This window comes from Oncorhynchus keta, unplaced genomic scaffold, assembly GCF_023373465.1.
Source record: "Oncorhynchus keta strain PuntledgeMale-10-30-2019 unplaced genomic scaffold, Oket_V2 Un_scaffold_1044_pilon_pilon, whole genome shotgun sequence".
Taxonomy (NCBI): Eukaryota; Metazoa; Chordata; class Actinopteri; order Salmoniformes; family Salmonidae; genus Oncorhynchus; species Oncorhynchus keta.
In genome coordinates this window covers 258,006-280,244 of record NW_026290755.1, presented here as the reverse complement: position 1 = coordinate 280,244, position 22,239 = coordinate 258,006, and the positions used below count along the sequence as shown (strand labels likewise).

The window sequence follows — 22,239 nt, the reverse complement described above, 5'->3', positions numbered from 1 at the left end:
ACGTTTTCCTCCTGGTCAGACTCCTCCTCTCCTCCAGGGTGCTCTCCCAGGGGAAGTAGCCCAGCAGAAACTTCCATCCCTCCTTCCTCAACACGTGACACAGACCCTAGGAGGGAAGGAGAGACAGAAAGAGGGATGGGGGAGGGGAAGACAGAAAGAGGGATGGGGGGAGAGACAGAAAGAGGGATGGGGGAAGAGAGACAGAAAGAGGGATGGGGGGAAGAGAGACAGAAAGAGGGATGGGGAGAGACAGAAAGAGGGATGGGGGGACAGAAAGAGGGATGGGGGGAAAGAGGGACAGAAAGAAAGAGGGATGGAGGGGGGACAGAAAGAGGGATGGGGGGGGGCAGAAAGAGGGATGGGGGGGCAGAAAGAGGGATGGAGGGGGGGACAGAAAGAGGGATGGAGGGGCAGAAAGAGGGATGGGGGGGGAGAAAGAGGGATGGGGGGGCAGAAAGAGGGATGGGGGGACAGAAAGAGGGATGGGGGGGAGACAGAGAGAAAGTAAGAGAGGAAAGACAGACAGCTTTTATTTCCACAGTCCTACAGTAAGTAACAAACAAAACAGGCCGAACAGAGCTGTTCCAGTTTCAACTGAGCCTTCCAACGGTCGCTTCAGAGAGAGAGGCGATGTCGGGAGACAAAACACTCTCTGAAAAGAGTTACATCCTGGTGTTTCAGTGTGTTACATCCCGGTGTTTCAGTGTGTTACATCCCGGTGTTTCAGTGTGTTATATCCTGGTGTTTCAGTGTGTTACATCCTGGTGTTTCAGTGTGTTACATCCTGGTGTTTCAGTGTGTTACATCCTGGTGTTTCAGTGTGTTACATCCTGGTGTTTCAGTGCGTTACATCCTGGTGTTTCAGTGCGTTATATCCTGGTGTTTCAGTGTGTTATATCCCGGTGTTTCAGTGTGTTATATCCCGGTGTTTCAGTGTGTTACATCCTGGTGTTTCAGTGTGTTACATCCTGGTGTTTCAGTGTGTTACATCCTGGTGTTTCAGTGTGTTACATCCCGGTGTTTCAGTGTGTTACATCCTGGTGTTTCAGTGTGTTACATCCTGGTGTTTCATTGTGTTACATCCTGGTGTTTCAGTGTGTTACATCCTGGTGTTTCAGTGTGTTACATCCTGGTGTTTCAGTGTGTTATATCCTGGTGTTTCAGTGTGTTATATCCTGGTGTTTCAGTGTGTTATATCCTGGTGTTTCAGTGTGTTACATCCTGGTGTTTCAGTGTGTTACATCCTGGTGTTTCAGTGTGTTATATCCTGGTGTTTCAGTGTGTTACATCCTGGTGTTTCAGTGTGTTATATCCTGGTGTTTCAGTGTGTTACATCCTGGTGTTTCAGTGTGTTATATCCTGGTGTTTCAGTGTGTTATATCCTGGTGTTATATCCTGGTGTTTCAGTGTGTTACATCCTGGTGTTATATCCTGGTGTTTCAGTGTGTTACATCCTGGTGTTTCAGTGTGTTACATCCTGGTGTTTCAGTGTGTTACATCCTGGTGTTTCAGTGTGTTACATCCTGGTGTTTCAGTGTGTTACATCCTGGTGTTTCAGTGTGTTATATCCTGGTGTTTCAGTGTGTTACATCCTGGTGTTTCAGTGTGTTACATCCTGGTGTTTCAGTGTGTTACATCCTGGTGTTTCAGTGTGTTACATCCTGGTGTTTCAGTGTGTTATATCCTGGTGTTTCAGTGTGTTACATCCTGGTGTTTCAGTGTGTTACATCCTGGTGTTTCAGTGTGTTACATCCTGGTGTTTCAGTGTGTTACATCCTGGTGTTTCAGTGTGTTACATCCTGGTGTTTCAGTGTGTTATATCCTGGTGTTTCAGTGTGTTATATCCTGGTGTTTCAGTGTGTTATATCCTGGTGTTTCAGTGTGTTATATCCTGGTGTTTCAGTGTGTTATATCCTGGTGTTTCAGTGTGTTATATCCTGGTGTTTCAGTGTGTTATATCCTGGTGTTATATCCTGGTGTTTCAGTGTGTTACATCCTGGTGTTTCAGTGTGTTATATCCTGGTGTTTCAGTGTGTTATATCCTGGTGTTATATCCTGGTGTTTCAGTGTTTACATCCTGGTGTTTCAGTGTGTTATATCCTGGTGTTTCAGTGTGTTACATCCTGGTGTTTCAGTGTGTTACATCCTGGTGTTTCAGTGTGTTACATCCTGGTGTTTAAGTGTGTTATATCAGTGTGTTATATCCTGGTGTTTCAGTGTGTTACATCCTGGTGTTTCAGTGAGTTACATCCTGGTGTTTCAGTGTGTTACATCCTGGTGTTTCAGTGTGTTACATCCTGGTGTTTCAGTGTGTTACATCCTGGTGTTTCAGTGTGTTATATCCTGGTGTTTCAGTGTGTTATATCCTGGTGTTTCAGTGTGTTACATCCTGGTGTTTCAGTGTGATATATCCTGGCGTTTCAGTGTGATATATCCTGGTGTTTCAGTGTGTTACATCCTGGTGTTTCAGTGTGTTATATCCTGGTGTTTCAGTGTGTTACATCCTGGTGTTTCAGTGTGTTACATCCTGGTGTTTCAGTGTGATATATCCTGGCGTTTCAGTGTGTTACATCCTGGTGTTTCAGTGTGATATATCCTGGCGTTTCAGTGTGTCATATCCTGGTGTTTCAGTGTGTTACATCCTGGTGTTATATCCTGGTGTTTCAGTGTGTTACATCCTGGTGTTTCAGTGTGTTATATCCTGGTGTTATATCCTGGTGTTTCAGTGTGTTACATCCTGGTGTTTCAGTGTGTTACATCCTGGTGTTTCAGTGTGTTATATCCTGGTGTTTCAGTGTGTTACATCCTGGTGTTTCAGTGTGTTACATCCTGGTGTTTCAGTGTGTTACATCCTGGTGTTTCAGTGTGTTACATCCTGGTGTTTCAGTGTGTTATATCCTGGTGTTTCAGTGTGTTACATCCTGGTGTTTCAGTGTGTTACATCCTGGTGTTTCAGTGTGTTACATCCTGGTGTTTCAGTGTGTTATATCCTGGTGTTTCAGTGTGTTATATCCTGGTGTTATATCCTGGTGTTTCAGTGTGTTATATCCTGGTGTTTCAGTGTGTTATATCCTGGTGTTTCAGTGTGTTATATCCTGGTGTTTCAGTGTGTTACATCCTGGTGTTTCAGTGTGATATATCCTGGTGTTTCAGTGTGTTACATCATGGTGTTTCAGTGTGTTATATCCTGGTGTTTCAGTGTGATATATCCTGGTGTTATATACTGGTGTTTCAGTGTGTTATATCCTGGTGTTTCAGTGTGTTACATCCTGGTGTTTCAGTGTGTTACATCCCGGTGTTTCAGTGTGTTATATCCTGGTGTTTCAGTGTGTTACATCCTGCTGTATTTAGTTGGTTCCTGGCCCCACATTTGAGGTGTTCCTTACCCCTTTGAATATGATCTGTTTAAGGTGTGAGATGTTCCTCATGCGTCCCTCAGGGTCCATGTTGGTGTTCCACTCCTCCGCCCCAACAGGCTCCCTACGCCGGACCGCTGGCAGCACGCCAAGATCAATCTACCAGGACAGAGAGGGAGAGTATGGAAATACTGCATTACCTACATGTTACTGCTACACCAATAACACACTATACGAGAGAGGGAGAGGGAGAGGGAGGGAGGTGACTTACTGCTACACCAATAACACACTATAGGGAGGGAGGGAGGGAGGGAGGGAGGGAGGGAGGGAGGGAGGGAGGGGGAGGGAGGGAGGGAGGGAGGGGGAGGGAGGGAGGGAGGGAGGGAGGGAGAGGGAGGGAGGGAGGGAGGTGACTTACTGCTACACCAATAACACACTATAGAGAGAGAGGGAGGGAGGGGACTTACTGCTACACCAATAACACACTATAGAGAGAGAGGGAGGGAGGGAGGTGACTTACTGCTACACCAATAACACACTATAGAGAGAGGGAGGGAGGGGACTTACTGCTACACCAATAACACACTATAGAGAGAGGGAGGTAGGGGACTTACTGCTACACCAATAACACACTATAGAGAGAGAGAGGAGGGAGGGAGGGGACTTACTGCTACACCAATAACACACTATAGAGAGAGGGAGGTAGGGGACTTACTGCTACACCAATAACACACTATAGAGAGAAAGAGGGAGGGAGGGGACTTACTGCTACACCAATAACACACTATAGAGAGAGGGAGGGAGGGAGGGGACTTACTGCTACACCAATAACACACTATAGAGAGAGAGGGAGGGAGGGAGGTGACTTACTGCTACACCAATAACACACTATAGAGAGAGAGAGGGAGGGAGGGGACTTACTGCTACACCAATAACACACTATAGAGAGAAAGAGGGAGGGAGGGGACTTACTGCTACACCAATAACACACTATAGAGAGAGAGGGAGGGAGGGAGGGGACTTACTGCTACACCAATAACACACTATAGAGAGAGAGGGAGGGAGGGAGAGAGGGGACTTACTGTTACACCAATAACACACTATAGAGAGAGAGGGAGGGAGGGAGGGAGGGAGGGAGGGAGGGAGGGAGGGAGGGAGGGAGGGAGGGGGAGGGAGGGAGGGAGGGAGGGAGGGAGGGAGGGAGGGAGGGAGGGAGGGAGGGAGGGGACTTACTGCTACACCAATAACACACTATAGAGAGAAAGGGAGGTAGGGGACTTACTGCTACACCAATAACACACTATAGAGAGAGAGAGAGAGAGAGGGAGGGAGGTGACTTACTGCTACACCAATAACACACTATAGAGAGAGGGAGGGAGGTGACTTACTGCTACACCAATAACACACTATAGAGAGAGAGAGGGAGGGGACTTACTGCTACACCAATAACACACTATAGAGAGAGAGGGAGGGAGGGAGGGAGGGAGGGAGGGAGGGGACTTACTGCTACACCAATAACACACTATAGAGAGAGAGAGGGAGGGAGGGAGAGAGGGGACTTACTGCTACACCAATAACACACTATAGAGAGAGAGAGGGAGGGAGGGAGAGAGGGGACTTACTGCTACACCAATAACACACTATAGAGAGGGAGGGGGAGGGAGGGAGGGAGGGAGGGAGGGAGGGAGGGAGGGAGGGAGGGAGGGAGGGGAGGGAGGGAGGGGGGACTTACTGCTACACCAATAACACACTATAGAGAGGGAGGGAGGGAGGGAGGGAGGGAGGGAGGGAGGGAGGGAGGGAGGGAGGGGGAGGGAGGGAGGGAGGGAGGGAGGGAGGGGGAGGGAGGGAGGGAGGGGGGGACTTACTGCTACACCAATAACACACTATAGAGAGAGAGGGAGGGAGGGAGAGAGGGGACTTACTGCTACACCAATAACACACTATAGAGAGAGGGAGAGTGGGGACTTACTGCTACACCAATAACACACTATAGAGAGAGAGGGGGGAGGGAGGGGACTTACTGCTACACCAATAACACACTATAGAGAGAGAGGGAGGGAGGGAGGGGACTTACTGCTACACCAATAACACACTATAGAGAGAGAGGGAGGGAGGGAGGGGACTTACTGCTACACAAATAACACACTATAGAGAGAGAGGGAGGGAGGGAGGGGACTTACTGCTACACCAATAACACACTATAGAGAGAGAGAGGGAGGGAGGGGACTTACTGCTACACCAATAACACACTATAGAGAGAGAGAGGGAGAGAGGGGACTTACTGCTACACCAATAACACACTATAGAGAGAGAGAGGGAGAGAGGGGACTTACTGCTACACCAATAACACACTATAGAGAGAGAGGGAGGGAGGGAGGGGACTTACTGCTACACCAATAACACACTATAGAGAGAGAGAGGGAGGGAGGGGACTTACTGCTACACCAATAACACACTATAGAGAGAGAGAGAGGGAGGGAGGGAGAGAGGGGACTTACTGCTACACCAATAACACACTATAGAGAGAGAGGGAGGGAGGGAGAGAGGGGACTTACTGCTACACCAATAACACACTATAGAGAGAGAGGGAGGGAGGGAGAGAGGGGACTTACTGCTACACCAATAACACACTATAGAGAGAAAGAGGGAGGGAGGGGACTTACTGCTACACCAATAACACACTATAGAGAGAGAGAGGGAGGGGACTTACTGCTACACCAATAACACACTATAGAGAGAGAGGGAGGGAGGGAGGGGACTTACTGCTACACCAATAACACACTATAGAGAGAGAGAGGGGAGGGAGGGGACTTACTGCTACACCAATAACACACTATAGAGAGAGGGAGGGAGGGAGGGAGGGAGGGAGGGAGGGAGGGAGGGAGGGAGGGAGGGAGGGAGGGAGGGAGGGAGGGAGGGAGGGAGGGGGGGGACTTACTGCTACACCAATAACACACTATAGAGAGAGAGGGAGGGAGGGAGAGAGGGGACTTACTGCTACACCAATAACACACTATAGAGAGAGAGGGAGGGAGGGAGGGAGGGGACTTACTGCTACACCAATAACACACTATAGAGAGGGAGGGAGGGAGGGAGGGAGGGAGGGAGGGAGGGAGGGAGGGAGGGAGGGAGGGAGGGGACTTAGGGAGGGGACACTATAGAGAGGGAGGGAGGGGACTTACTGCTACACCAATAACACACTATAGAGAGAGGGAGGGAGGGAGGGAGGGAGGGGACTTACTGCTACACCAATAACACACTATAGAGAGGGGAGGGAGGGAGGGGGGACTTACTGCTACACCAATAACACACTATAGAGAGAGGGAGGGAGGGAGGGGACTTACTGCTACACCAATAACACACTATAGAGAGAGGGAGGGAGGGAGAGAGGGGACTTACTGCTACACCAATAACACACTATAGAGAGAGGGAGGGAGGGAGGGGGGGACTTACTGCTACACCAATAACACACTAGAGAGGGAGGGAGGGAGGGAGGGGACTTACTGCTACACCAATAACACACTATAGAGAGAGGGAGGGAGAGGAGGGGACTTACTGCTACACCAATAACACACTATAGAGAGGGAGGGAGGGAGGGAGGGAGGGCTACACCAATAACACACTATAGAGGGGGGAGGGAGGGAGGGAGGGGACTTACTGCTACACCAATAACACACTATAGAGAGAGGGAGGGAGGGAGAGAGGGGACTTACTGGAGGAGGGAGGGAGGGAGAGAGGGGACTTACTGCTACACCAATAACACACTATAGAGAGAGGGAGGGAGGGAGAGGGGAGGAGAGAGGGAGGGAGGGAGGGACTTACTGCTACACCAATAACACACTATAGAGAGGGAGGGGGAGGGAGGGAGGGAGGGAGGGAGGGGACTCACTGCTACACCAATAACACACTATAGAGAGGGGAGGGAGGGAGGGAGAGAGGGGACTTACTGCTACACCAATAACACACTATAGAGAGGGAGGGAGGGAGGGAGGGAGGGAGGGAGGGAGGGAGGGAGGGAGGGAGGGAGGGGACTTACTGCTACACCAATAACACACTATAGAGAGAGAGGGAGGGAGGGAGAGAGGGGACTTACTGCTACACCAATAACACACTATAGAGAGAGAGGGAGGGAGGGAGGGAGGGGACTTACTGCTACACCAATAACACACTATAGAGAGAGAGGGAGGGAGGGAGAGAGGGGACTTACTGCTACACCAATAACACACTATAGAGAGAGGGAGGGAGGGAGGGGACTTACTGCTACACCAATAACACACTATAGAGAGAGAGGGAGGGAGGGAGAGAGGGAGGGAGGGAGGGAGGGAGGGAGGGAGGGAGGGAGGGGACTCACTGCTACACCAATAACACACTATAGAGAGAGGGAGGGAGGGGACTTACTGCTACACCAATAACACACTATAGAGAGAGAGAGGGAGAGAGGGGACTTACTGCTACACCAATAACACACTATAGAGAGAGGGGAGGGAGGGAGAGAGGGGACTTACTGCTACACCAATAACACACTATAGAGAGAGGGAGGGAGGGGACTTACTGCTACACCAATAACACACTATAGAGAGAAAGAGGGAGAGAGGGGACTTACTGCTACACCAATAACACACTATAGAGAGAGAGGGAGGGAGGGAGGGGACTTACTGCTACACCAATAACACACTATAGAGAGAGAGGGAGGGAGGGAGAGAGGGGACTTACTGCTACACCAATAACACACTATAGAGAGAGAGGGAGGGGACTTACTGCTACACCAATAACACACTATAGAGAGAGAGGGAGGGAGGGAGAGAGGGGACTTACTGCTACACCAATAACACACTATAGAGAGAGAGGGAGGGGACTTACTGCTACACCAATAACACACTATAGAGAGAGAGGGAGGGAGGGAGAGAGGGGACTTACTGCTACACCAATAACACACTATAGAGAGAGAGGGAGGGAGGGAGGGAGGGAGGGGAGGGAGGGAGGGAGGGAGGGAGGGAGGGAGGGAGGGAGGGAGGGAGGGAGGGAGGGAGGGAGGGAGGGAGGGAGGGAGGAGGGAGGGAGGGAGAGAGGGGACTTACTGCTACACCAATAACACACTATAGAGAGAGAGGGAGGGAGGGAGAGAGGGGACTTACTGCTACACCAATAACACACTATAGAGAGAGAGAGGGAGGGAGGGGACTTACTGCTACACCAATAACACACTATAGAGAGAAAGAGGGAGGGAGGGGACTTACTGCTACACCAATAACACACTATAGAGAGAAAGAGGGAGGGAGGGGACTTACTGCTACACCAATAACACACTATAGAGAGGGAGGGAGGGAGGGAGGGAGGGAGGGAGGGAGGGGGAGGGACTGAGATATCAAATTACCAAAATACCTTGTCAAAATCTAATAATTTAAACAAAAGAAAGACATTAACAATGTAAAGACTCAGTGACCAGATATAGAGACAACATAGAAAACAAGCTGGTTCCTGGGGCCCTGTTCACACACAGACACCACAGAGCCCCAGGACAGCAACACAACTAGAACCCAACCAAATCATGAGAAAACAAGCTGGTCCTGGGGCCCTGTTCACACACAGACACCACAGATCCCCAGGACAGCAACACAACTAGAACCCAACCAAATCATGAGAAAACAAGCTGGTTCCTGGGGCCCTGTTCACACACAGAGCCCCAGGACAGCAACACAACTAGAACCCAACCAAATCATGAGAAAAACAAAAATATTATTATTTTCAATGTGTCAAGTAATTAACAAAAAAACAGAGCAAACTAGAATGTCATTTTACCCTAAACAGTGAGTACACAGTTGCAGAAAATGAGGTGGAAACCGAGGTGCATTTCCTAACCACACTTCCTGCCAAATGTATGACCCCATACTAGAGACACACATTTCCCTCAGATCACACAAATCCACTTTTGATAAACTCCCATATCTACTGGGTGAAATACCACAGTGTACCATCACAGAAGCAAGATTTGTGACCTGTTGCCACAAGAAAAGGGCAACCAGTGAAGAACAAACACCATTGTAAATTCAACCCATATTTATGTTATGTTTATTTAAACTATCTGCACATCATTACAAAAGTGCATATAGACATATTGTTACTGTAAATTGTTTAATATCTATTTCACTTGCTTTGTTAACCCTGCCAGTAAAGCAGAGAGAGACAGAGAGACAGACAGAGACAGAGAGAGACAGACACAGAGACAGAGAGAGAGACAGAGAGAGAGACAGAGAGAGAGACAGAGAGAGAGACAGAGAGAGAGACAGAGAGAGAGACAGAGAGAGAGACAGAGAGAGAGACAGAGAGAGAGACAGAGAGAGAGAGAGAGAGACAGAGAGACAGAGAGAGAGAGAGAGAGAGACAGAGAGACAGAGACAGAGAGACAGAGAGAGACAGACACAGAGACAGAGAGAGAGACAGACACAGAGACAGAGAGAGAGACAGACACAGAGACAGAGAGAGAGACAGACCGAGAGAGAGACAGAGGGAGACAGACAGAGACAGAGAGAGAGACAGAAGGGTGTCAAGTCCAACTCATGAGGGTCACGACCCCATTGAAATCCAACAAAACCCCAAGCTCTGGCTGGACCACTGGTTACGTTGTGTCCGTTTTAAAATGGAAATAATTTAAAACACTATTTCTAATGTGTGTGTGTGTGTGTGTGTGTCATTTCTAACTCTGTGTCCAGTACTAGCCTACACACACGTCCAATTGACAGCTGTGTGACGTTTGGTTTGCCAGGCCAACAACCTGGTACAATACCGTAGCGACTACACTCTGTCCTCATTTCAGACACTTAAGTCAATTGAACAGTTCTGCTCAGAGAGATAGAAGACGAGGATTCAGCCAGAAAGACAGACTAACTAAAGCCTAAGCTACGATGCGGAGAACTGTTTCCATGGGGACGGGGCTGATAAGGGGGGTGGACTGTATATAGGAGTCAATAATTCATGAGCTTTGTGATAAGCAGGGATGTGTGTGTGTGTGTTCGTGCAGCACCATAACTATCCAACATCCAGCCAGCCAATACACACAAGATTGCGCTATTTTGTTACGCCTTCATTGGAAAATAACTAGAAAGAGATTTAGGAAGAACTTTTCTCACGTCAGTGAAAATATTTTTCTGAAGGTGTAAACAGAACAAGAGAGAGAGTCCCACCAAGCTTCTCCATTCAGTGGATTCAGATAGTACTCAGACCCCTCGACTTCATCCGCATGTTGTTACGTTACAACCTTATTCCAAAATGGATTATATCATTTCATCCCCCTCATCAAGCTATACACAATACCTCATAATGACAAAGCAAATACAAGTTAAAATTTTTAGAAAAAAATGTGAAACAAAATAAAACACTGACATTTGACATTACCAGAAGTATTCAGACCCTTTACTCAGTCCTGTGTTGAAGCATCTGTGTCAGCGATTACAGCCTCCAGTCTTCTTGGGTATGAAGCTACAAGCTAGGCTCACCTGTGTTTGGGGAGTTTCTCCCATTCTTCTCTGCAGATCCTCTCAAGCTCTGTCAGCTTCGATGGGGAGCGACGCTGCACAGATATTTTCAGGTCTCTCCAGAGACGTCTGGGCTCTGGCTGGGCCACTCAGACATTCAGAGACCCAAAGACACTCCTGCATTGTCTTGGCTGTGTGCTTCTGGATTGTCATCAAGGATCTCTCTGTAGGATCTCGGTGCTCCGTTCATCTTTCCCTTGATCCTGACTAGTCTCCCAGTCCCTGAAAAACATCCCCAGAGCATGATGCTGCCACCACTATGCTTCACCGTAGGGATGGTGCCAGGTTTCCTCCAGATGTGACGCTTGGCATTCAGGCCAAAGAGTTCAATCTTGGTTTCATCAGACCAGAAAATCTGGTTTCTCATGGTCAGAGTCATTTAGGTGCCTTTTGGCAAACTCCAAGCAGGCTGTCATGTGCCTTTTACTGAGGAGTGGCTTCCGTCTGGCCACTCTACCATAAAGGCCTGATTGGTGGAGTGCTGCAGAGATGGTTGTTCTTCTGGAACTGTGGAGCTCTGTCAGAGTGACCATCGGGTTCTCGGTCACCTCCCTGACCAAGGCCCTTCTCCCCCAATTTGCTCAGTATGGCCGGGCGACCAGCCCCTGGTGGTTCCAAACTACCTCCATTTAATAATGATGAAGGCCACGGTGTTCTTGGGGACCTTCAAAGCTGCATATCTGATCAACTTCGTATAGTGTGGCTCTTTATACAGAGGTTGTTTTAAAACGGGTAAAGTAGCATATTTACACTATTGATCTTTCTCCCTCTTTTCTAATGATTTCCACAAGGTAATAAAGTGGCCAGCCAGGAGGTTCATGGAATCAAAATCTAATTAAAAAATCTGCCGTGCGTAGCATTCCTCCGTGACTCAGAGGTTACACTCTGCATCATCAGCCAATCGAAGTGTGTGTGTGTGTGTGTGTGTGTGTGTGTGTGTGTGTGTGTGTGTGTGTGTGTGTGTGTGTGTGTGTGTGTGTGTGTGTGTGAGAAAGAGGTCTAATTTATTTACTATTTACACACCACAGATCTATTTAAATAATGTTTAAAACCTTTATTTAATCCAGTTAGATTGAGAGCACATGGCGCTTGCAATGCCAAGAGTCCTTGGTTAGATTTTCGCTGCAGCCTCCCATATGTTACATTTATGCACACTACTGTAAGTCTGTACCTGATAAAAGCATCTGCTAAATGGGATAGGGGATACGTAGTCAGTTGACAACAGTCCTGGTGTTGAAAGAGGAGACCTAGTCAGTTGAGGACAACAGTCCTGATGTTGAAAGAGGAGACCTAGTCAGTTGAGGACAACAGTCCTGACGCCGCCTCCCCCTAACCCTACCTGCCTCCCCCCCCTAACCCTACCTGCTGCCTCCCCCTAACCCTACCTGCCTCCCCCTAACCCTACCTGCCTCCCCCTAACCCTACCTGCCTCCCCCTAACCCTACCTGCCGCCTCCCCCTAACCCTACCTGCCGCCTCCCCTAACCCTACCTGCCTCCCCCCTAACCCTACCTGCTGCCTCCCCCTGCCTCCCCCCACTCTGTCCCACAGACCTACCGACGCCCCCCCCACTCTGTCCCACCGACGTCCCCCCACACTCTGTCCCACAGACCTACCGACGTCCCCCCACACTCTGTCCCACCCACGTCCCCCCCCTACTCTGTCCCACCGACGTCCCCCCACACTCTGTCCCACCGACGTCCCCCCACACTCTGTCCCAACGACGTCCCCCCACACTCTGTCCCACCGACGTCCCCCCACACGCTGTCCCACCGACGCCCCCCACACTCTGTCCCACCGACGTCCCCCCACACTCTGTCCCACCGACGTCCCCCCACACTCTGTCCCACCGACATCCCCCCCCCACACTCTGTCCCACCGACGTCCCCCCCCCCACACTCTGTCCCACCGACATCCCCCCACACTCTGTCCCACCGACGTCCCCCCACACTCTGTCCCACCGACGTCCCCCACACTCTGTCCCAACGACGTCCCCCCCCACACTCTGTCCCACCGACCTCCCCCCACACGCTGTCCCACCGACGTCCCCCCACACTCTGTCCCCCCACACTCGGTCCCACCGACGTCCCCCCACACTCTGTCCCACCGACGCCCCCCACACTCTGTCCCACCGACGTCCCCCCACACTCTGTCCCACCGACGTCCCCCCACACTCTGTCCCACCGACGTCCCCACACTCTGTCCCACCGACGTCCCCACACTCTGTCCCACAGACCTACCCCCACACTCTGTCCCACAGACCTACCGATGTCCCCACACTCTGTCCCACAGACCTACCGATGTCCCCACACTCTGTCCCATAAACCTACCGATGTCCCCACACTCTGTCCCATAAACCTACTGAGAAACGAAGTTCAAACCACATTTAAGTGGATCTCACATTTCCAGCCATTTCTGAGAAGCACAGCGAGTGACTTTGCCGTTCCACTCTGGGTGCCATTCCACTGAGTGGGTTGTGTGGGGTGACTATCCCTATGTTTAGCAAAGCACATGTCATCCAACATCACACTCAACCACACCTGTGGAGAGGAGAGGAGGCAAGCTAGCAGCGCATGTTGCCTTGGCAACGCTGAGAGCAGAGGGTCACTTCTAATTAAAACAGAGAGGCAATTAGAGAGGAACTGGGTGGCTGTTACCACAACCTCCTGGTTTAATGGAGACAGACGGTAGAGCTGTGTCTGTGTGAGGAAGAAGGAAACTTCTGGCTGAGTCGCATCTAGCCAGTATGCTCGGGTCCTGGCTAAGAGTCCCATCTAGCCAGTCTGCTCGGGTCCTGGCTAAGAGTCGCATCTAGCCAGTCTGCTCGGGTCCTGGCTAAGAGTCCCATCTAGCCAGTCTGCTCGGGTCCTGGCTGAGAGTCCCATCTAGCCAGTCTGCTCGGGTCCTGGTTGAGAGTCCCATCTAGCCAGTCTGATCGGGTCCTGGCTGAGAGTCCCATCTAGCCAGTCTGCTCGGGTCCTGGCCGAGAGTCCCATCTAGCCAGTCTGTACTGGTCCTGGCTGAGAGTCCCATCTAACCAGTCTGCTCGGGTCCTGGCTGAGAGTCCCATCTAGCCAGTCTGCTTGGGTCCTGGCTGAGAGTCCCATCTAGCCAGTCTGCTCGGGTCCTGGCTGAGATTCCCATCTAGCCAGTCTGCACTGGTCCTGGCTGGGAGTCCCATCTAACCAGTCTGCTCGGGTCCTGGCTAAGAGTTCCATCTAACCAGTCTGCTCGGGACCTGGCTGAGAGTCCCATCTAGCCAGTCTGCTCGGGTCCTGGCTGAGAGTCCCATCTTGCCAGTCTGCTCGGGTCCTGGCTGAGAGTCCGCGCGGGTCCTGGCTGAGAGTCCCATCTAGCCAGTCTGCTCGGGTCCTGGCTGAGAGTCCCATCTAGCCAGTCTGCTCGGGTCCTGGCTGAGAGTCCCATCTAGCCAGTCTGCTTGGGTCCTGGCCGAGAGTCCCATCTAGCCAGTGAGACAGGTGGGCACAAGGCAGTAAGCAGCCGTGCTTCACATCTCACAAGATTACTACAGCATGTCATATTGATGTGGTTCTGGAGACGTTAAACGCGGTCAGATCTGATCGCCTGTATGCGTTTCCTAAGTCTGTCTTTATCTCCAAGACTGTATTGACGCTTTGCCTATTTGATGGTTCGACGCAGGGCATAGCGAGATTTCTTATAAGCTTCCGGGTTAAGAGTCCCGCACCTTGAAAGCGGCAGCTCTACCCTTCAGCTCAGTGCGAATGTTACCTGAAGTCCATGGCTTCTGGTTGCGGTATGTACGTACAGTCACTGTGGGGACGACGTCCTCAATGCACTACTTGATAAAGCCAGTGACTGATGTGGTGTATTCCACAATGCCATCGGTAGAATCCCGGAACATGTTCCAGTCTGTGTTAGCAAAACAGTCCTGTAGTTTAGCATCAGCTTCATCTGACCACTTTTTTATAGACCGAGTCACTGGTGCTTCCTGCTTTAATTTTTGCTTGTAAGCAGGAATCAGGAGGATAGAGTTGTGGTGGGATTTACCAAATGGAGGGCGAGGGAGAGCTTTGTACGCGTCTCTGTGTGTGGTGATCAGGTGATCTAGATTTTTTCTCTCTCTCTGGTTGCACATTTAACATGTTGATGGAAATTTGGTAGAACTGATTACAGTTTCCCCACATTAAAGTCTCTGGCCACTAGGAGCGCCGCCTCTGGGTGAGTGGTTTCCTGTTTACTTATTCCCTTATACAGCTGACTGAGTGAGGTCTTAGTGCCAGCATCTGTCTGTGGTGGTAAATATACAGCCACGAAAACTATAGCTTTAAAACTCTCTAGGCAAGTAGTGTGGCTTGCAATTTATCACAATATACTCTACTTCAGGCGAGCAGAATCTAGAGACTTCATTAGATTTCGTGCACCAGCTGTTTACAAATACGCCCCCCTCGTTTTACCGGACTGTGCTGTTCTATCTTTCCGGTGCAGCGTATATCCATGTCGTCATTCAGTCACTATTCCGTGAAACATAGGATATTAGTTTTTGATGTCCCGTTGGTAGGATATTCGTGATCGTACCTCGCCTAATTTATTGTCCAACGATTGCACGTTGGCGAGTAGTATTTAAGGTAATGGCAGCTTTCCCACGCACCTTCTGCGGATCCTCACAAGGCATCCTGCTCGGTGTCCTCTGTACCTGCGTCTCTTCCTCTTGCAAATAACGGGGGGGGGGATGTTGGCCTTGTCGGGGGTTCGGAGAATGTCCTGTTGCGTCTGCTTGTTGAAGAAAAAAAATCTTTGTCTAATCCGAGGTGAGTGATCGCTGTCCTGATATCCAGAAGCTCTTTGTCTAATCCGAGGTGAGTGATCGCTGTCCTGATATCCAGAAGCTGTCTAATCCGAGGTGAGTGATCGCTGTCCTGATATCCAGAAGCTCTTTGTCTAATCAGAGGTGAGTGATCGCTGTCCTGATATCCAGAATCTCTTTGTCTAATCCGAGGTGAGTGATCGCTGTCCTGATGTCCAGAAGCTCTTTGTCTAATCCGAGGTGAGTGATCGCTGTCCTGATATCCAGAAGCTCTTTGTCTAATCCGAGGTGAGTGATCGCTGTCCTGATATCCAGAAGCTCTGTCTAATCCGAGGTGAGTGTCCTGATGTCGCTGTCCTGATATCCAGAAGCTCTTTTCTAATCCGAGGTGAGTGATCGCTGTCCTGATATCCAGAAGCTCTTTGTCTAATCCGAGGTGAGTGATCGCTGTCCTGATATCCAGAAGCTCTTTGTCTAATCCGAGGTGAGTGATCGCTGTCCTGATGTCCAGAAGCTCTTTGTCTAATCCGAGGTGAGTGATCGCTGTCCTGATATCCAGAAGCTCTTTTTTTGCCGTAAAATACAGTTGCAGAAACATTATGTACAAAATAAGTTACAAATAACGCGAGAGAAAAAAACACATAACAGCACAATTGGTTGGGCGCAAGTAAAATTGCTGCCATTACTTCCGGCGCCATTTTTAAGTTCCAGAGTGAGTGTGAGTGTGTGTGAGTATGTGCGTTCATTCCCAGTGTCTACTCTGACTCACCCTGGTGATAACCTCAAAGCCTGGTTCCTCCAGCTGGTTGTGTGTGTGTGTGTACTCACCCTGGTGATAACCTCAAAGCCTGGTTCCTCCAGCTGGTTGTGTGTGTGTGTGTTCCTCACCCTGGTGATAACCTCAAAGCCTGGTTCCTCCAGCTGGTTGTGTGTGTGTGTTACTCACCCTGGTGATAACCTCAAAGCCTGGTTCCTCCAGCTGGTTGTGTGTGTGTGTGTTACTCACCCTGGTGATAACCTCAAAGCCTGGTTCCTCCAGCTGGTTGTGTGTGTGTGTTACTCACCCTGGTGATAACCTCAAAGCCTGGTTCCTCCAGCTGGTTGTGTGTGTGTGTTACTCACCCTGGTGATAACCTCAAAGCCTGGTTCCTCCAGCTGGTTGTGTGTGTTACTCACCCTGGTGATAACCTCAAAGCCTGGTTCCTCCAGCTGGTTGTGTGTGTGTGTGTTACTCACCCTGGTGATAACCTCAAAGCCTGGTTCCTCCAGCTGGTTGTGTGTGTGTGTGTTACTCACCCTGGTGATAACCTCAAAGCCTGGTTCCTCCAGCTGGTTGTGTGTGTTACTCACCCTGGTGATAACCTCAAAGCCTGGTTCCTCCAGCTGGTTGTGTGTGTGTGTTACTCACCCTGGTGATAACCTCAAAGCCTGGTTCCTCCAGCTGGTTGTGTGTGTGTGTTACTCACCCTGGTGATAACCTCAAAGCCTGGTTCCTCCAGCTGGTTGTGTGTGTGTGTGTTACTCACCCTGGTGATAACCTCAAAGCCTGGTTCCTCCAGCTGGTTGTGTGTGTGTGTGTGTTCCTCACCCTGGTGATAACCTCAAAGCCTGGTTCCTCCAGCTGGTTGTGTGTGTGTGTTACTCACCCTGGTGATAACCTCAAAGCCTGGTTCCTCCAGCTGGTTGTGTGTGTGTGTTACTCACCCTGGTGATAACCTCAAAGCCTGGTTCCTCCAGCTGGTTGTGTGTGTGTGTGTTCCTCACCCTGGTGATAACCTCAAAGCCTGGTTCCTCCAGCTGGTTGTGTGTGTGTGTGTTCCTCACCCTGGTGATAACCTCAAAGCCCGGTTCCTCCAGCTGGTTGATGTCCAGACCAGGTATGGCCTCATTCAGCAGGTCAGCCACCTCCCCGACAGGCCTCTGCTTCAGTAGCACCGTGTCTGGACCCCGGAACGCATCGTAGTTGGTCACCTTGGAGAAACCACCCAGCGTAGTGGTGACTGGGTCCTGAGAAAACTTCTGGTGGGGGAGAGGGAGGAGAGAGAGGGAGAAGGAGAGAGAGGAGGAGAAGGAGAGAGGGAGAAGGGGAGAGAAGGAGAGAGAAGGAGAGCGGAGGAGAGAGGGAGAAGGAGAGCGGAGGAGAGAGGGAGAAGGAGAGAGGAGGAGAGAGAGAGTTGATTGAGGAGAGAGGAGAGAGAGAGGAACAGGGAGAGAGAGAGAGAGAGAGAGAGAGAGAGAGAGAGAGAGAGAGAAAATGAAGAAGATTGGGGGATGAGAGAGGGAGAGAGAGAGAGAGGAGAGAGAGAGGGGAGAAGGAGAAGGAGAGGAGAGGAGAAGAAGATTGGGGAGGAGAGAGGAGGAGAGAGGAGAGAGGAGAGAGGGGAAGGAGAGGAGGAGGAGAGGGAGAAGGAGAGAGGAGGAGAGAAGGAGAAGGAGAGGAGCGGGAGAAGGAGGGAGGAGGAGAGAAGGAGAAGGAGAGAGGAGGAGAGAGGGAGAAGGAGAGAGGGAGAAGGAGAGAGGGAGAAGGAGAGAGGAGGAGAAGGAGAGGAGAGGGATGACAGGGAAGATAGGGGTCATGAAGGAGGTCATGGTTAACGCTGTGGCACCAGACAGATGTAGTTTAGCTGCAGTCTCATTATAAACACTAAGATGACACAAGCTTATTTTAGCCATGCTATTTTCACCTTCATCACAGGTGTGAGATGTTACATTAGGAAGTGCCCACAGCCAGATGACTTACTGCACATTTTAACTTTCGATTTTCATCAAAAGCAACGGGCGAAAGCATCTCAAAAGCACAACAGCATTTGTCATCTCAGACGTCCAACCTAGTAGCCCCCTCCCCCTCCCCTGGCCCCTCACTGCCTGGAACACTTTCAACTCTCCACAGACTGCGTACTCTTACACTTTCAACTGTCCAGACTGCGTACTCTTACACTTTCAACTCTCCACACTTTCAACTGTCCAGCTGCACTCTTTTCAACAGACTTTCAAATGTCCAGACTGCGTACTCTTACACTTTCAACTGTCCAGACTGCGTACTCTTACACTTTCAACTGTCCAGACTGCGTACTCTTACACTTTCAACTGTCCAGACTGCGTACTCTTACACTTTCAACTGTCCAGACTGCGTACTCTTACACTTTCAACTGTCCAGACTGCGTACTCTTACACTTTCAACTGTCCAGACTGCGTACTCTTACACTTTCAACTGTCCAGACTGCGTACTCTTACACTTTCAACTGTCCAGACTGCGTACTCTTACAACTGTCCAGACTGCGTACTCCTACAACTATCCAGACTGCGTACTCTTACACTTTCAACTGCACAGACTGCGTACTTCAACTGTCCAGACTGCGTACTCTTACACTTTCAACTGTCCACACTGCGTACTCTTTCAACTCTCCACACTGCGTACTTACACTTTCAACTCTCCACACTGCGTACTCTTACACTTTCAACTCCCACACTGCGTACTCTTACACTTTCAACTGTCCAGACTGCGTACTCTTACACTTTCAACTGTCCAGACTGCGTACTCTTACACTTTCAACTGTCCAGACTGCGTACTCTTACACTTTCAACTGTCCAGACTGCGTACTCTTACACTTTCAACTCTCCAGACTGCGTACTCTTACTACGAAGAAGTAAAAGCCAACAATATCACATCACCAAGAAAACTAAATGCTTTTCAAGGACTCTTTTATTTTATTTTTACTCTCGCTACAAAAAGTACCACAGGAATCAAAGACAGAAAAGAGGCCAATCTATTTCTCCTGACGTTGGTTACCGGCCGGCTGAGACGCTGCTCATTCATCTTTGCAATTGGATATTTTTTTTTTAGAGTCACATTAGAAAACAATATTCCAGCAGCGTTAACCCCCTTTGAGAAGTGAGGCCACCCAATGTTATTAGCAAGTCAAGGCTCATTAGCTTCTCCTCCACAATCCCTGCTCTACTAAATGGCTCCTGTAATACTGATATAGAGCAGGAGAGAGGAGGCTGGGCCGGGAGGGAGGCACCCTGAACCTTAATGATAATGAGTACAGTACTCTCACTCAGACAGGCAGCCTCGGCAGCCAAGCTAATGTCTATGAGATGTCGCTGCTATTCCATAACACAGTCGGGATCTAAAACAAATGTACCACCACAGTTAGGCCTGTTATCTGCCCACAATGCATTACCAGAGGCTGTTAAAAACGTGCCCCCTGGTTGGTTGGGAGGGAGCTGAGGCACGGCCCACGTTTAATTATAAAGGATAACACTGAGACCTGACAGAGGTTCTATTTCAAACAGAAAAAAAATGATTTTTATTACAAGAGTCAAAATGTCAACGAGAAGGACAATAGATAAAAGATACGCAATTAAAAGTCCCTGAGGCGACCTAAAAAACAACTCCTGCCAACTATTCCCTCTGTCCACTGGCCATGTAGCCTGGTGCTGATGGAGAACAAAGTTTATTACCCAGTTCTCCTCTATTCAGAGCATGTACCCCCCCATCCTTTATTACCCAGTTCTCCTCTATTCAGAGCATGTACCCCCCCCCATCCTTTATTACCCAGTTCTCCTCTATTCAGAGCATGTACCCCCCCCCATCCTTTATTACCCAGTTCTCCTCTATTCAGAGCATGTACCCCCCCCCCCCATCCTTTATTACCCAGTTCTCCTCTATTCAGAGCATGTACCCCCCCATCCTTTATTACCCAGTTCTCCTCTATTCAGAGCATCTACCCCCCATCCTTTATTACCCAGTTCTCCTCTATTCAGAGCATCTACCCCCCCATCCTTTATTACCCAGTTCTCCTCTATTCAGAGCATGTACCCCCCATCCTTTATTACCCAGTTCTCCTCTATTCAGAGCATGTACCCCCATCCTTTATTACCCAGTTCTCCTCTATTCAGAGCATGTAATGTACCCCCATCCTTTATTACCCAGTTCTAGTGCACTACTTTATTCCAGGGCCCTATTCCCTATATAGTGCACTACTTTAGACCCCCCCATCCTTTATTCCCAGTTCTCCTCTATTCAGAGCATGTACTATCCTTTATTACCCAGAGTCCTATTCCCAGTTCTATTCAGAGCATGTACCCCCCCCCACCCCATCCTTTATTACCAGTTCTCCTATTCAGAGCATGTATATCCTTTATTGCAGTTCTCCTCTAGACCAGTAGCCCTATTCCCAGTTCTCCTTTATTCAGTGCACTACAGTTCTCCATCTATTACCCAGCCCTATTCCCCCCCCATCCTTTATTACCCAGTTCTACTCTACTTTAGACCAGAGCCCTATTCCCTATTTAGTGCACTACTTTAGACCAGGGCCCTATTCCCTATATAGTACACTACTTTAGACCAGAGCCCTATTGCCCCCCTATTTGGTTCTCCTCTATTCACATATCATTTCTCCTACCCAGGCTTTCAGAGAGTCCTCATAAAACAAACTCTTTAACCAGAGCCCTATTCCCTATTAAGTAGTGCACTACTCAGAACAGAGCCCTATTCCCTATATAGTTGCACTACTTTAGACCAGGGCCCTATTCCCTATATAGTGCACTACTTTAGACCAGAGTCCTATTCCCTATATAGTGCACTACTTTAGACCAGGGCCCTATTCCCTATATAGTGCACTACTTTAGACCAGAGTCCTATTCCCTATATAGTGCACTACTTTAGACCAGGGCCCTATTCCCTATATAGTGCACTACTCTAGACCAGAGCCCTATTCCCTATATAGTGCACTACTCTAGACCAGAGCCCTATTCCCTATATAGTGCACTACTTTAGACCAGGGCCCTATTCCCTATATAGTGCACTACTCTAGACCAGAGCCCTATTCCCTATATAGTGCACTACTCTAGACCAGAGCCCTATTCCCTATATAGTGCACTACTTTAGCCCAGGGCCCTATTCCCATTTGGGACACATATCATTTCTCCTACCCAGGCTTTCAGAGAGTCCTCATAAAACAAACCAACAAATATGCTGCTCTCATTAAGTCACTGCCCTGCTCAGAACAAACTCATTAAAATAACAGCAGAGTTGCTCTGTGAACCCTGAGACAGTACAGAGGCCGGCTGGGAGGAGGCCGTACAGAGGCCGGCTGGGAGGAGGCCGTACAGAGGCCGGCTGGGAGGAGGCAGGTGGGGAGGAGGCCACAGAGGCCGGTGGGAGGAGGCAGGTGTACACTAGGAGTGGCTGGGAGGAGGCCGTACAGAGGCCGGTGGAGGAGACCGGTGTACAGAGGCCGGCTGGGAGACAGGTGTACACTAGGCCGGTGGGAGACAGGTGTACAGAGGCCGGCTGGGAGGAGGCAGGTACAGAGGCCGGCTGGGAGGAGGCCGACAGAGGCCGGCTGGGTGGAGGCCGACAGAGGCCGGGGGTGGGAGGAGGTGTACAGAGGCCGGCTGGGAGGAGGCCGTACAGAGGCCGGCTGGGAGGAGACAGGCCGTACAGAGGCCGGCTGGGAGGAGGCCGTACAGAGGCCGGCTGGGAGGAGGCCGTACAGAGGCCGGCTGGGAGGAGGCCGTACAGAGGCCGGCTGGGAGGAGGCCGTACAGAGGCCGGC

General features: G+C 50.0%; 1 protein-coding gene and 1 long non-coding RNA gene across 2 annotated transcripts in view; one reads left to right on the top strand and one right to left on the bottom strand.

The window, feature by feature from the left end:
* LOC118382491 (TBC1 domain family member 15-like) overlaps window positions 1-22,239 on the bottom strand; it is a 104,454-nt gene that overhangs the window by 44,033 nt on the left and 38,182 nt on the right. The window contains exons 7-10 of the mRNA XM_052513390.1: window positions 21,871-21,904; window positions 17,501-17,695; window positions 3,387-3,515; window positions 3-106 (exon numbers count right to left, since the gene is read on the bottom strand). Of these exons, the coding sequence (XP_052369350.1) occupies window positions 3-106; window positions 3,387-3,515; window positions 17,501-17,695; window positions 21,871-21,904 (462 nt within the window). The remainder of the gene's footprint in view (window positions 1-2; window positions 107-3,386; window positions 3,516-17,500; window positions 17,696-21,870; window positions 21,905-22,239) is intronic.
* Window positions 13,137-16,433, top strand: LOC127927266 (uncharacterized). Its single transcript, XR_008126726.1, has 3 exons — window positions 13,137-15,772; window positions 15,917-16,010; window positions 16,065-16,433. It is a non-coding gene; the product is annotated as an uncharacterized LOC127927266 (long non-coding RNA).